At 52.2% G+C, this 14,299-nt stretch overlaps 8 protein-coding genes and 1 non-coding gene across 9 annotated transcripts; 4 read left to right on the top strand and 5 right to left on the bottom strand.

Moving 5' to 3' along the window:
* Positions 1-15: 15 nt before the first annotated feature.
* On the top strand, positions 16-119 carry COCSADRAFT_t81. Its single transcript has one exon. It is a non-coding gene; the product is annotated as a tRNA-Arg (tRNA).
* Positions 120-267: 148 nt separating this feature from the next.
* Positions 268-1,365, bottom strand: COCSADRAFT_184630 (uncharacterized protein). The gene is made up of 2 exons (XM_007706122.1): positions 636-1,365; positions 268-558 (listed from the first exon to the last, which is right to left on the bottom strand). The coding sequence occupies exons 1-2, from the start codon at positions 1,015-1,017 to the stop codon at positions 440-442; spliced, it is 501 nt and encodes a 166-aa protein (XP_007704312.1). The 5' UTR covers positions 1,018-1,365; the 3' UTR covers positions 268-439.
* Positions 1,366-1,967: 602 nt separating this feature from the next.
* Positions 1,968-3,562, bottom strand: COCSADRAFT_248412 (uncharacterized protein). Its single transcript, XM_007706121.1, has one exon. It carries the CDS (start codon positions 3,195-3,197, stop codon positions 2,250-2,252), a length of 948 nt encoding a protein of 315 aa, XP_007704311.1. The 5' UTR covers positions 3,198-3,562; the 3' UTR covers positions 1,968-2,249.
* Positions 3,563-3,825: 263 nt separating this feature from the next.
* COCSADRAFT_40511 (uncharacterized protein) lies at positions 3,826-5,605 on the top strand. The gene is made up of 3 exons (XM_007705915.1): positions 3,826-4,210; positions 4,431-5,111; positions 5,172-5,605. Exons 1-3 carry the CDS (start codon positions 4,109-4,111, stop codon positions 5,319-5,321), a joined length of 933 nt encoding a protein of 310 aa, XP_007704105.1. The 5' UTR covers positions 3,826-4,108; the 3' UTR covers positions 5,322-5,605.
* A 104-nt stretch (positions 5,606-5,709) lies between these two features.
* Positions 5,710-8,037, bottom strand: COCSADRAFT_40509 (uncharacterized protein). Its single transcript, XM_007705914.1, has 8 exons — positions 7,947-8,037; positions 7,820-7,870; positions 7,740-7,765; positions 7,657-7,683; positions 7,571-7,606; positions 7,368-7,516; positions 5,930-7,317; positions 5,710-5,870 (listed from the first exon to the last, which is right to left on the bottom strand). Exons 1-8 carry the CDS (start codon positions 7,970-7,972, stop codon positions 5,828-5,830), a joined length of 1,746 nt encoding a protein of 581 aa, XP_007704104.1. The 5' UTR covers positions 7,973-8,037; the 3' UTR covers positions 5,710-5,827.
* Positions 8,038-8,435: 398 nt separating this feature from the next.
* On the bottom strand, positions 8,436-10,219 carry COCSADRAFT_40508 (uncharacterized protein). The gene is made up of 6 exons (XM_007705913.1): positions 9,905-10,219; positions 9,783-9,853; positions 9,692-9,714; positions 9,578-9,636; positions 9,399-9,514; positions 8,436-9,343 (listed from the first exon to the last, which is right to left on the bottom strand). Exons 1-6 carry the CDS (start codon positions 9,942-9,944, stop codon positions 8,765-8,767), a joined length of 888 nt encoding a protein of 295 aa, XP_007704103.1. The 5' UTR covers positions 9,945-10,219; the 3' UTR covers positions 8,436-8,764.
* A 234-nt stretch (positions 10,220-10,453) lies between these two features.
* On the top strand, positions 10,454-11,720 carry COCSADRAFT_248337 (uncharacterized protein). Its single transcript, XM_007706120.1, has one exon. The coding sequence runs from the start codon at positions 10,620-10,622 to the stop codon at positions 11,559-11,561; it is 942 nt and encodes a 313-aa protein (XP_007704310.1). The 5' UTR covers positions 10,454-10,619; the 3' UTR covers positions 11,562-11,720.
* A 159-nt stretch (positions 11,721-11,879) lies between these two features.
* COCSADRAFT_100311 (uncharacterized protein) lies at positions 11,880-13,484 on the bottom strand (the record flags this gene model as incomplete). The annotated part of the gene is made up of 4 exons (XM_007706119.1): positions 11,880-13,106; positions 13,156-13,190; positions 13,239-13,357; positions 13,408-13,484. The coding sequence occupies 4 exons, from the start codon at positions 13,482-13,484 to the stop codon at positions 11,880-11,882; spliced, it is 1,458 nt and encodes a 485-aa protein (XP_007704309.1).
* A 455-nt stretch (positions 13,485-13,939) lies between these two features.
* On the top strand, positions 13,940-14,146 carry COCSADRAFT_56466 (uncharacterized protein; the record flags this gene model as incomplete). The annotated part of the gene is made up of 1 exon (XM_007705969.1): positions 13,940-14,146. A coding segment is annotated over one exon (207 nt), but the record flags the coding sequence as incomplete, so codon positions are not given.
* Between the last annotated feature and the right edge of the window lie 153 nt (positions 14,147-14,299).

The raw sequence follows: 14,299 nt of genomic DNA, 5'->3' as shown, positions 1-14,299 counted from the left end.
AAACTTGTTCACCAAGTCTCGGTGGCGCAATGGTAGCGCGTTGGACTTCTATTTCTAAGCTCTGTAATTTGCTTTATCCGGTTATCCAAAGGCTGCGGGTTCGAGCCCCGCCCGAGATGCTTTTTTTGCTTTTTGCACCGTCTATCTATATCATCTTTACACAGTATCGTGGTGATGCTAATAACAGGATGGGCAGCAGATTTTTTTTTACGTCAAGAGAGAGAAGAGGGCGCATAGGATAGAATGGAACAATATTTATTTGCTTATATTGGATATAAATATGTGCGTAGTTATGTGTATATATTTATGATGAGTGGGAATCAAAATACTCCAAGTCCTTGTAGGAGCACCAAGAGCTATATACTCATGTGCTTCAAACCCCAAATACACCCACCTTCCTTCCTGGATCTCTCTCTCTCTTTCTTTGTTTTTTTCTCTCTCAACCCTCACAAATCAGATCAAACTCCGGAAAATCTGGATCAGGCCCAATATTCGTACTCGCAACCGCAGACTTAAAATCCTTGACTTTGGCACTCTTTTGCGCATCGAGGCATTTATCTAGATTTCACAACCGTATCAGCCGTAGTTTTTAAGGGGAAAGAGGGGGGGGGGAAGAAAGGAGGAAAGATACTCACTCTTCTGCTCATCACAATCATTAACCTTCAGCCCCCCATCTTTGCCCCCGCCACCACCATTCCGATTCGCCTCGCGACTACAGCCCTGAAACTGCTCGTCACAACTTCTCTGAGCTGCAGTTTCGAAATCGGGAAATGTGTTTCCTTCGACTTCAAAGGGGCGGTCGTCTTTCCCGGAGTTGGTGATCGGGGGTGCGGGCGTGTTGCCGAGTTTGCCGTCAAAGGTCTGGAGATTGGAGAGTTGGCGCAGGAAGAGGGTGTGCCGCGGTATTAGGGATATGTCGGCTGTGGATGAGAGGAGCGGGGGTTGGGGCGAGGCGTGGGAGAGGGCGGGGAGGGCGAGGTGAAGGAGGGCTAGGAGGGTGGAGGGGAGGAGGAGCATGGTTGTTGTGGGTGAGTTGTATTATGGTCGTGAAGAGTGTCGGCTGATCGTGGTGGAGGTTGGGTATAGCTACTCGAGATTGTGTTTGGTCCAGACAAAGTATTATGATTATCGACCATGTAAGTTCTCTCCCCAGTATAACGTTCCAGCCGGTATGGGTATCGTAGAATTCTTTCAAAGGATCGTACCAGTATAGTGTCCAGCCCAGGCCCCAACTGTCCAGCAGTCTCTTTTCAGTCGCACCAAGGAAAATCGACAGTTCAAACGAAGGAAAGAAAGAAAACAACGAAACAAAAACCTGAGAAATGGGCAACAAGACTCAGTCTGTGTTTCCAAAACAGGTTCGAGTCCACCTCTTTCTCATCCGCAAAGTGATACCTACGACGTAGCGCCGATTAAGCGCGGTGCGCGTGGGCGGGGCACCGATACTTATTTATTAGCTGTTGCTAGGCTGTTCCAAAGGTCGAGGAGAGTGGCTGCGCGATGACAGCCTTGTTCCGTCTCGTTGCAATGCGAGCAGGGGAAACGGCGTGTCGCCGATGCACGCTGCGACGGTGCTGAAACGCCATCACACGACCATTTGGTGTGACACGGCCAGCAACCGGCAGAGGATTTATGTGGAGATTAGGATATAGGGGAAAGGGAAAACAAAAAACACGCATTAACATGTCGACGTAATCCAACGTGGGACAGGGAAGCCATGGTCAAGGTATATGTAATTACATTCGCTATTGTGGGGGTATGATGATAATGAATAGTCGCATAGAACTCGCACGCTCTATTACAAACTTTTCTTGAAACAAGCACAGAATGCAAGTGCAGACAATGCAAACAGAAGGGATTGGGTAGACAAAAGAGTTTTGCAACGTCTTTTGGTGTGACGTTTGTTGTTAGTATATACTACCCATTGGTGATGACTGCACACTGAGCTCAAGTAGCTCGTCCGTCTCTTAATGACATCCTACACTATCAACTCCAAGGCGGTGGTAACCCTGTCCGAAAAAAAAGATAAGAAAAAAAGGAAAGAGGCTGCGTAGTCAGGGATGATCGTGGCAGGCAGCATAACGTCGAAGGAATAAAAGTTATTAAAACCGCCATGATATTGTATGTACAAGCCAGTATGGCTCAGCACTCGAGATGGCATCCGGTTCAGATAGACCCCGCAAATAGTCGTTGGTATCGTGATGGGCTGTGGTGGTAGGTCTGTGTCCTTTGTCGAGACTGCACTTGGCCTAGAAGTTGGCCGCTGCGTTGGGCCGTCCGCTGGGGCTAGAGTATTGGTCCATGTTGGATCCGTAAGGAGCGGACCCTGGGCTGTTCTGAGGCTTGTCACCAAGGGCTGCGCCCGTACCGGCCATGAGGTCATCGTCGTCCGCCTGGACACGTGCTTGGCGCTTCTTCATGCGCCAGAAGACAAGGGCAATGCCACCGAGGAGCAGGGCACCTCCAACACCTCCAACGACGCCACCGATGATCTTCTTGTCGGAGTCGCTAATGCCTCCGTCACTGCCTTGATTGTTACCCTGCTGTTCTGTGGGCGCTTCGGTAAAGGTGACTTGTCCGGTGGTTGCGACAGAGGTGCTGGTGCCAGTCGAGACCTGCGTGATTTGTTGGTCGCCGCTCATTGTGACAATGGTGGTGGTGAACTCGCGCAGGGTGGTAGAAAGGAGATCCGAGGTCCTGGTGATGGGTGCGGTCCTGATGGTAGATGGCGGGGGAGTGGCGGTAGGTCCGTTTCCAGTGGTGCGTCCTGTCGAGGTAGGGCCATTGTTGTTGTTATTGTTGTTGTTGTTGCCGCCATTGCCCCTGGTGGTAGTTGCTGTGGGTGTGTTTGTGGGGACGTCATTTGAGGGCTGTTGTGATGGAGGCGGGTTATTGTTATTATTATTGTTGTTATTGTTGTCGTCGCTGGATGGTGTTGGCTGTGGCTGTGGCTGGGGTGATGGGGATGCGACTGGTGGCGGCGTTGAGACTGGAGGCTGCGAAGGTTGTGATGCTGGAGGTGGTGACGAGGCAGGAGGAGCTGGCGATGAGACGGCGCCGGTGCCCTCAGCTTCTTGTCGCTTGCCGTGGCGCAGATAGTGGTTGACGCCGTCAATGTGCAGGTCCTCGAGGGTAAAAGCCGAGGAAACAGTGGCGAGAGCGAGAACCGCGCCGGAAAACCACGTCTTTGGTAGCATGTTTGGCGGTTTCGCAGATCAGGGTAACGGGAGCGAGCGGATGGGGTGTCAAGACAGCGTACTTTAATGGGCGAGGGTGACGCGTCTAACAGAGGGTGTTTGAGATTTGTAAGTATTAAAAGGGAGCAACGGACGGATCAAGGACGACTATGTACGCAAGTAGAGTGTGCTTGGAGGGCGGTGTAAGTGGGTACAGGGCCAGGGCTGAACGAGGGAGGGCCGAGAGGGCAATAAGGAGATGAACGAGCGTGTGGAGGGGATGACGGGTAACGGATGGGCGTCGGGGAGGTGGTGGTGCAGCAGGTGAGTGGTGGGAGGGTAGGTGATTAAGCACTACTGGGTGCCGGGGTTGGGGGCAAGTGGGCAGCAAGTGGAGAGAGGGTGGGCAGCCAATTTTAGCTTCAGCCGCGCCAGACCCTGCCTTGGCCTGCCTCTGCCGCAACCACAGCGCCTCACTATGAAAATTTGCTGGGTCCCCAGCCAGCCTGCATCTCGTACCTGTGAGACGCAGGAGATAAGCAGAAGAAGAAAGAAAGAAAAAAAAATCAAAGCCAAAGGATGTGTAACATGTAACACTTATAAAGACAAAAAGACCGCCTGCTACTGGACCGCAACACACTGCACCGTCCCCAGTCTCTGTTGCTCACCCAGTCACCGGTTCCGCATTTGTCCATTGGCCCGCCGGCGGAACCCGCCTTTGTAACAAGCCCAGTGTGTCCGTCTGGTCGTGCGTCATCTTGCCTGGCTAGCATTTTGCAGTCAAGCAAGCCCCCGGTCTGCCGTCGCGAAGATCCTTTACAGTAGTAGCAAAAAGTCGTGGCCGCCAATAACTCCAACCTCGTCCGTTGTTTCCGCTTTGTTCGTTGTCGCAGCCCGCCCCGTACAGAGACTCCGCCGCCCAACCGACGACGATGCTCGCCGCCGCCATGTCACACAGCCTGTCGCTGACGCCTCACGAGGCCCTCTCGGGTGTCTTCGGCTCAATCTCGCTGGCCTCGTGGATCTTTCTCCTGGTACGTAACAACATCTTCACGGTCTCGACCCTTGCTGCCCCCCTTCACGCATGGTGACTTGGACGTTGTGTGACTGTTGCACGTCGTGTGGCCATGTTGCAGCTTGCCATGTGACTGCCGCAACTGCTTGCCTGCATATATCCACTGTGCTACTATGAATAGAAAGCCGCCCACGCGACCAATCCATGCATCCATGTATACTAACATGCTCGCCCATTAGGTCCCCCAGCTGCTCGAAAACTACAAGTCGGGCTCTGCAGATGGCATCTCGCTCGCCTTCCTCATCGTCTGGTTCATTGGCGATGTGACCAACCTCGCGGGTGCCCTATGGGCCGGTCTCGTCCCCACCGTCATCGCCCTCGCAGTATACTTCTGCTTCGCCGACCTGGTCCTCATCTCCCAATGCCTCTACTACAACATGAAGAACTCGCGTCGCGAGCGCAAGTCGTCGACCCGCTCCACCGATAGCGTCCAGGCGCCTCTGCTCGGCCGCCGCGACAGCAGCAACATTGGCCTCCCAGGTAGCCACAGGCGCGACTCGGCCGCCAGTCGCAGACGCCGCGCCAGCTCCCTGCCCACCATCCCCGACGTCACGAACACCTCGTCGAGCGAATGGCTCAAGAACGCCCTGAGCATCTTTGGAGTTTGTGCGGTTGGTGCCGCGGGCTGGGCCATTGCCTGGCAGATTGGCCTCTGGGTGCCCCAGCCCATACACGACGATGCAGGCAACGCCTCTGATAGTCCTCTCGGCGCTCAAATCCTCGGCTATGCCAGCGCAGTCTGCTACCTTGGCGCCCGTATCCCCCAGATCATCAAGAACCAGCGTGAAAAGTCGTGCGAGGGTCTGTCGCTGCTCTTCTTCATGTTAAGCTTGCTAGGCAATGCTACCTATGGTGCAGGAGTACGTTCACCTTGACTCATCTGTCTATATACATTCGTGACTAACCAACCTCTTCAATAGATCATCTTCCACTCCCAGGAAAAACAATACATCCTCACCAACCTCCCCTGGCTCATCGGCTCCCTCGGCACAATGGTTGAAGATGTAACCATCTTCATCCAATTCCGTGTCTTCGGGACCGGTGAATCCTCCTCTGCCCTTGATGCCTAGACTGCTCTCCAGATTTACCACCAGCCATCTCTCTCTTTTCCATTTTCATCATTTGCTCATTGCATAAAAAAAGTTCCTCGTATGCTTCCCATGCTTTCAGTAGCAACCATAGTCGTTTTGTGTCTCTTGCAAGATACCCGATTGAGATGAACGCAACATAAAAAATCTTGAAAAAAAATCTATGACGCTTGGGTGTTTGTGGACGTAGAAGAGAAGGGGGGAAAAGTTTTTATTGTTGTATAATAGTAGTAGAAGAGAAAAGGAGTTTGGATAGTGACTTCAGCTCACATGGTCAGAAAGATATTCAAAATCACTTTTTCACAAGCATCATCATCAGATACAAAAGAGCCATTGCGTACACTCGATCGTTGTATATTTGGTATATATTTCGCCCTCAGTGCAAACAGTCTATCAGCCCCCCTAACCCAAGAAAGAGGAACAAGAAGACCGAAACCCCCCAATAACAAATCCACCCTTCTACAACGTACACACCTTATTCTCTTTTTCTAATGCGCATTTTCATACTTTTGCTCATGCACGCCAATAGCACTACACACCGTTAGTCCAACTTTCCAAACACAAAAAGCAAAACAAGGGCACCATCTTACCGTCCAGAAGGATCCGTCTGGTTACTCCACGTGGGCGTCCAGCGCATCACTGTATCAGCACAGTAGCTAGGAAAGTGCTCATCAAACATGCAGCGGTACCAGTACGCCTCCTTGCTATCCGGGATATCGCTGCCCCATTCGGGCTTGGGGTTCTTCATCATCTCGTCCGTAACGTGGAGCTCGGCGTTATCCTTGAGGGCGTCGATCCAACCGTAGCCGACACCGTCTGAAAACTGCTCCTTTTGGCGCCACAGAATCTTGTCGGGAAGGTATGGCGCCGTATCCGGTTCGTCGGTTGTGTCAAATGCTTTGCGGAGAATGTACTTTTCGATTCGGCCCGCTTTGCGATCGATCATCTTGTCTGCGGGGTCAATGTTCATGGATGTGTTGAGGAAGTCCTTGTCTAGGAAAGGGACACGGGCTTCGACGCCCCAGGCAGACGTCGACTTGTTGGCGCGTAGACAGTCGGCGAGATGGAGGTTCTTGACTCGACGGACACATTCCTGGTGGAAGGCCGCCTTGTCGGGCGCGTTGTGGAAGTATAGGTAGCCGCCAAAGATCTCGTCACTGCCTTCTCCTGAAAGCACCATCTTGACGCCCATAGCCTTGATCTTTCGGCTCAGCAGGAACATAGGGGTTGAGGCTCGGATCGTCGTAACGTCAAATGTCTCCAAGTGGTAAATGACATCGGTAAGCGCGTTGAGACCATCCTCAATGGTAAAGGTAAAAGTGTGGTGTTTTGTTCCCAGGAAGTTTGCCACTTCTTGTGCTGCAATGGCATCGGGAGCGTTGGGCAGACCAATCGAAAACGAGTTGAGCTGTCCCAGGAGGAGATCCGTCTGAAGCTCGTTGGAGTCATCAATTCCCACAAGCTGGCTCTGCTCATCGCTCGCCTTTGTACCAGACGTCGCAGCCTTCTGCCTTATCGCCTCGTTCAACCGCAGAGTCTCGCGCTGTGCTATTGATGCCACAAGACTCGAATCAAGACCACCAGACAAGAGCACACCGAATGGCACTTCCGCCATCATGCGTTTCCGCACTGCTCGCTCAAACGATTGTCTCAGCTCCTTGTAGTCTACGGGTGTGGTAGGAATGTTCTCAGGCTCGACAAGCCACTTGGGATCGTGGTAGCGCGTAAGCGAGTCAGTCTTGGAGTCATAGACGTGGCCAGGAGGGAAGGAGATGATGTTGTCGCATACGGGGTGCAGGCACTTTAGCTCAGAGGCAAAATATACCGCGCCCGGTGTTGTGCTCGACCTGCCCATGTAAAAGGTAGTGACGCCAATAGGGTCGCGTGCTGCAATTACACGGTCTTGAGTCTTGTCGTGAAGCACCCAGGAGAACATGCCATCCAGCTTTCGAGGCGCATCGATGTCATGCTCGAGGTACTGGCATATATCAGTGTTGCTGCCCTTTTTCGTGGAGTCTCTAATCCTACCAGCGGAATAATGACCTCGCAATCCGAGTGTGTCTTGAAGTTGTACGGCTTCTTGAGGGACTTGCGGAGGATGCGGTGGTTGTAAATCTCGCCATTGACGGCCAGGGAGACGGTTTCATCGTCGTTGACGAGCGGTTGGGCTCCGGTGTCTACTCGTGTAAGCCTCGACTACAATTGGTTTTTTTGGTCGTGTGATTGCGTACCAACACCAACAATACTCAAACGCTCGTGAACCAAGACTGCCAGCTGTCAGAATCGCCCAATGGTCAAATCATTCCGTAGTTCTTACTAGTGTCGTTCGCTACCCAGTTGCCACCTGCAAAATTTCAGTTATCGTGTTCTCTGTCGCATACTGAAGACGTGGTCACTGACTCCAATCGGGTCCCCGATGTCGGACACTGCGCGCAACCAGTCAATTCAACACCCTCAATCCCAATCAGATGCAAACTTACGCCTTGCCCATTTTCAGGGCCGTCGGCTTGAACTTTTGGACATCGGGGTGTCTTTGAAAGAAACAGTTAGTAGCGTATTTAGAGCACAAGTGAGGTAAAGAATGAGTGCAGAGCGAATCTGGCGTACCTATAGCAGGCGAAAATACCACACATGTTTGCAAATATGAGGAAAGAAAGAGAATGTGGGAGTCAGAAGGGAGAAAAAGATGGCTTTATCGCAGTCGGAAAGCTATTGTCAAACCACTGGAGTCATATTAGCCCTCCGGCGGACGGAGCCCCACCATGGCCGCCAACCCGCGCTCACTATACGTCTGCGCGCAGCATGGCGGTGCCCACTATCTATCACAGGCATGCAAGGACATAGCGTCTGGCGATACCGCGGCAAACCGGTGGAGTGTGATATTGCTCGGTCTAGGATGGGCCTTGCATGACGTTCCTACGCCACCCCACACTGGAGAATCATCCCTCATCTATTGGCTCGTGCCCCCATGAGTCGAACAATTGTCCAGAAAAAGTACTACTGCTACGTATGAGATAACCACATGTATCTTCTTCATTCGCTTGTCTTTCCACCATCTCATATGAAGACTATCTTCACAATATGCAAGTGCAAAAATGGGTATAAACATTAAGGTGTCAAACAATTTTGGCGCGCTACAACTCCAGATAGTCTACTTGTTGATACATGAATGCCTTCCACGCAGATATGCTCGTGCGTCCCTAGCAGATGCCACTCTGTATGCGTAACCAACAAGAAGCCTAGGTCCAAGCAAAAATAGCCCCCGAGAACACAAAGCAATGAACCGTCCTCTCGTCCAGCGCCATCCAATACCATTGCTGCCCTACTTCTTCTTGTCACCTATAGAAAGTTACTGCGCAATCCCACGCCTTGCTCACTGAACGCAAAATCCCTTACTGACTGCTCTAGTGCTGCCGGAAAGGTGTTTAGAAAAGGAAATAAGCCAAGAGGAAGCTGATAAGACAAAGAAGCGCGGTAATCTGAACGGGTACGCCTCCAGCGGGGGCTTGTCGTACTTCGGTAGCAGTTGAGACTTGTGACTTCGAGTCTTGTGCGGAACCCGTCTTGCGCTGGCGGAGACCGGTCGCTTCGCTAACCTGTTGTGTCAATCGTGCAATCTGCGCCTTGGCTTCGGCAAGTTGAGCCTCTAGGTCACCGGAAGAAGGAATAGCGTTCGAGACGCTCGCAGCAGCCGAGTTGAGGGCACCCTGAGCACTACCACCCGTCGCAGGGTTATATGTCTCGTTTCTGACCTCCCCCAAGTTTTTGCTGCCAGCCGGACGATCTTGTGGGACGGAAACCGGTCCAGATGCGTCAGATACACCACCACGCTGAGGGGTGAAGGCTTCCTGAGACGGTGATGGGGATGGAACCAAAGAGTCGTGGCTAGCAGAGTTGGTCTTTGCGGGTGTTACACTCAGGCCACCTTCGTCAGGGGCGAGGAACAAGACCCTAATCTTCTTTTCCTGGATGGAAGACTTGGACGTCTGTTCAATGTGCGACCACTGTAGCAAGCCATTAGCCCCATTCTATCCTTTGACCCAAATATAATGTGCATACCAAAGACCCGACGTTGGCAAACTCTTTATCGGCGGTGATGAGGACCGACTGTACGAGGAACTTGTCGCGGCACTTCGCATCTGGCGGTGGGTCTTCCTTCATAGCCTGGAGGAGAACTAAGCGCATTTGTTAGCTGCTGCAAGGTGTCTGCAAGATGCGCGCGCTTGAGATATGCGTACTCTGAACTTCAACCTCCTTTCCAGGCTCAATACGTCCGCTGTTTGGCCTGACGCAATATCTATAGTTCCCTCGTTAGTTGTTGTGGGGCAAAGAAGGGGTCGCAGGCGCCGTACTGCTTGGGAGCTGTAGTTTTGACCTTGCACGTGTTAGCTGCGCGTCCGGTATGAAGCTAAAAAATAGCAGGAGAAAAGCAAGGTGGCTCACCTTGAAAGCAACAGGGTCAGAATGCGGGTTCTTCAAGCGGAGCGTCTGCGACACTTCATGCTGGAAGGGTCCTGGTAGGCTTAGTATTGCTGCATGCGTTCAATGCCACTGACAGAGCTTACGCTTGAAACCAAGCTCTACAGGATCGAGCTCGACAGACATGGCGGTGCGTATGCGAGTGGTGAGGGCGTGGCGGGTGGTTGCGTGGTGTTGGTAATCAGGCACGGGTGCTCAGTTACAGCGTCCGTTCGCGGTCGACCTCGGGAATGATAGGCGGGTCGTGTGCTCGTGTAATTGTGGGTTTAATTAATCGACAGAAAAACGCGCTGGCACTGAATATCTGTATCGGGTGTCGTTGGTGGTTGCGGGTGGCAGAGTGAGGTCAGGAAGAAGGAGACGATGACGTTGCTTCAGGACTGCCGTGGAGGCAGTCGCGCCAGTGACGCTTTTGGCTCAGGAAGCGCTTTAGTGGCCTCGACAGCCAACTGTCCGACTACCGGTATTCACACAGTCTAGGCTGCGGCGGGGATTACATACGCTTTTGAAGTGAAAGTGAAGATAGTTAGTCGGTATTGCTTATTCAAGGCATTTGTCCAGCAGATCAACGGTCCACCTTCTCCAAGGTTCCGTTCCATTCCCCGCTACCGCCTGCACCATGTACGTTATATAACACCGCCCCAGTGGAGCCCTCTGTTACCAATGCCACAACAAGTTCAACCCGCCCTGCTCATCAACTGACAAACCAAGCTTTACGATAGACATACGTGTACCTTTCTGAACAGACAATCGTTCAGAGCGCTTCACTCACCCAGTTCGAACTACAACGTCACAACCACCATGGCCTCATCCGATCTAGATACTCTCGTCGACATGGGCTTTGATCGCGAGCGTGCTGAGCTCGCCGTCAAAGTCTCTGGGGGCCTTCAGTCGGCCATCGACTGGCTCGAGACCAACCAGGAAAAATCCATTGACGAGATCAAGCAAGCGCAAGCCAGCTCTTCTGCCGGAGCTTCAGATGAACCCCCAGCCCTCCAGCCCGGAGAAGAAGCAAAATCACTTGTCTGCGATGAGTGCGGCAAAAAGTTCCGATCAGTCAACCAAGCTCAATTCCACGGTGAAAAGACAGGCCACGAGCAGTTCAGCGAGTCGACCGAAGAAATCACGCCCCTCACAGAAGAAGAAAAGAAGCAGCGGCTACAGGAGCTGCGAGAGAAGTTGGCAGCGAAGCGCGCAAAGATGTCAGAACAAGACAAGGAGGACCAGAAGAAAAACGAGCAGATTCGCATGAAGGCCACAAAGGAGTCGCAAGACATCAGGGAGGAGTTACAAAAGAAGGAGCGTTTGAAGGAAGCTGCTGCTAAGCGTGCAGAGAAGAAGGCAGATGAGGAGGCAAGGAAGCGTGTGCTGGCAAAACTCGAGGCAGACAAACAGGAACGTAAGCGCAAGGCCGAGGAAGAAAAGGCAAAGCGTGCCGGTCAGGCTCCCCCTGCTCCAGCCGCACAAGCTCCTCTTGCGACATCTTCTGGTCCTTCAACAAGCAAGCCTGCAAGCGCATATACTGAGGCTCGGCTGGCGCTCCAGACACCCAGTGGAAGGGTTATGAAGACGTTCCCAGTAGAGACGACACTCTTCGAGGTAGCACATGCGCTGGAGCAGGACGGCTTGAGTGTTAACACGTTTACCACCAACTTCCCCAAGAAGACATACGACAAGACTGACTTTGGCATGACGCTCAAGGAGGCTGGCATGGTACCGAGCGCGGCCTTGATTGTCGGATAAGTTTCGAAGGCGGTTGACAGGGACACCGCGATTCTCTGAGGCTGGCGTAGCGATGATTCTGTACAAGAAGGAATGGGAAGATGGCGTTGGTGATGCGAGATTCATGGTAGATACCCTTGGAGAATGAGGTATCGAGTAGGTTTGATCAGATAGCCTGTAGTGGAACGGCTAGCAAAAATACTGATGAGTTATGAATGACGAGAACGCGCTCAACATTTCCCAATTTTTGTTTAATCGCGTGAGAAACCGGTTGTGTATGTACATGACATCTTTTCATACATCGGTATATCTGAGTTCCAAAAGCACAATGCGGACCCATTACTCATACTCATCGACATCATACCTCCCCTCAGCCCTCTGCGTACTGCACCACTCCTCACTCGCCAGCCCCTTCTCCTTCCTCCTAACCAGCGCCTCGGCGTCCTTGCACCAATCGCACGCAAAATCACATGGCGCAGGCGCCTCGTCAGCAAAATACTTCGCAATAATCTTATGGCGACACTTATCCGTAGCCTCACAGTAACCCACAAGTGCCTGCAAGCTCCTTGCACGATTCATAAGTTGCTGCTGCTGGGCATCTGGCCCCCCGCTTTTTGAGGGTTGGCGTGCCGTATCTCGTGCCATCATGTTGGCAGCGCGATCGCGGTCTTCGCGGCCGTAGTACAAGATACAAAGTGAGGCCTTGCCGTCGCGGCCGGCTCGACCGGCTTCTTGGTAGAAGCCTTCGAACGACTTTGGGATCTGCCAATGGACTACAAAGCGGACGTTTTCCTTGTCGATTCCCATGCCGAACGCGGTGGTGGCGACAATGATGTCGTAGCCGGGCTTGTTGGCGATCCAACTCGACAGGGCGTCTGCGCGTTCAGAGACGGAGAGACCGGCGTGGTAGGGTTTGGCTCCGATGCCGTCGGAACGGAGGCGTTCAGCGAGGGACTCACAGTCTTTGCGGAACAGGGTGTAGATGATGCCTGGGACATTATCTGTGCGCTGGTTTTGCGAGGCGAGTTGGGTAACACGCTCGGGTCTCTCAGCACGTCGAGCGTATATCCCTTTGAGCAGGGAAAGAAAGTCATCGTAGTGGTCTTCTTCGTCGGATTTAAAGCGTACTTCGTAGTGCAGATTTGGCCGGCTGCTGCTCATGCGGAACGTGGCCAGTTTCTTCGGGTCCAGTGCTAACGTATTGATGATGTCGTCTCTTACACGTGCCGTGGCCGTGGCAGTCAAACAAATAACTGGAATATCAGGAAATTCTGTCTTGAAGAAGGAAAGTTGCTGGAAAGATGGACGAAAGTCATGACCCCATTCGCTGACACAGTGGGCCTCATCAACGGCGATACGGGCCAGTTCGCGCTGGGAATGAATGACTCGCAGAATTTTACGAAAGTGATCACCTTGGCAGAATTCAGGAGTGACATAGAGTAGCCGAGTGAGTGGATGGCCACATTGGAGGTCTGCCAGGATTCTTTTTCTGTCCTCAGTGGGTGTCGTGCTGTTGATTGTTTCGACGCGGATATTGGCGTTGCGCAAAGAAGCGACCTGGTTATTCTATTTCCCAGTGAGATGACTTCATGCAGATGAACATTGGGTAATGTACCATGAGTGCTAGAAGTGGAGAGATGACAATGGTAACTTGGGTCATTAGTACAGGCATTCCTTCACATCAGGCTGCTCACATACTGCCAAAGTCCACAACTGCTGGAAGTTGGTAGCACAGGCTCTTTCCGAATGAAGTCGCTGCCTGGACGAAGACATCTTGACCTTCTAGTGTGGCCAGAACGACTTCACGCTGTGGCGGTCTAAATCAATGGTTAGTATGGTCGTCTCAGAAATAGACCAAAACACCCACCTGAATGCAGCTTTCTTGAAGACCTTTCTCAACGTAAAGTCTATGTTTGAGTACGGCCGCTTCCTTGGGCCAGGCATGATCCCGACACTAAACCTAGTACTATGTCAAGATCTTGGTGGGGAAACTCTGCACGATGAATATGCCGAATCGCCGCAATATCGTAGGTTGTAACGGCGGCCTCAGCAACAGGCAGAGTTGCATGTTGAGTTACACCGGTCAAGTTGGGGAGAGTATTATGGAGTGTTAATCGATAGGACGTGTCCGCCTCAAAAGTGTGACGCGCTAGCACGTGCGTCCCACTTTGACTACAACTCGAAGCATTTGTAGTCAGTCACCACCATACTTCACTTCCATAGAACAAAACACGGCATTTGGCGGCGAGATATTTAATCAAAATGGATACATGAAAGAATACTCAGAAAATTTGAAGGCCCAGTTCACCGTAACCAAATCCAAGTTCCAAGTCTGCGAGCAGAGCATTACTCGAGCAGAGCATTCACCACACATAATGGTCGCAACAAATACAGGACCAGAAGACCCACCCGGCTTCGCAATAAAAGACTTTTCTTCCTTCCCGCCAAAACTCCGCCCAGCCATCGCCGACAAGGTAGCCAAACTCGAAAAGAAAATCTTCCCCGCTATAGAGCATTTCAACTACGACGTCGAGCTGAAGAAAAAGAACACGGGCTTGCTCCTGGTGTTCAAGGAAGACGATGAAGAAAGATTGGTCGCTTATCTCGTGTACCAGCGGATGAAGAGGCTGGCGTGGCTACACAAACTTTGTGTTGTTGAGCAAGAGAGGCAAAAGGGTGTGGGCAAGGCGCTGGTTCAAATGTTTCACTATCAGATGGAAAGAGGAGGGTGTCAGACAGTATTTTTGTGGGTCGATGAG

This window comes from Bipolaris sorokiniana (assembly GCF_000338995.1).
Source record: "Bipolaris sorokiniana ND90Pr unplaced genomic scaffold COCSAscaffold_15, whole genome shotgun sequence".
NCBI lineage: Eukaryota > Fungi > Ascomycota > Dothideomycetes > Pleosporales > Pleosporaceae > Bipolaris > Bipolaris sorokiniana.
Note: the sequence above shows the minus strand (reverse complement) of the source record. Positions and strands in the feature narration are given on the sequence as shown.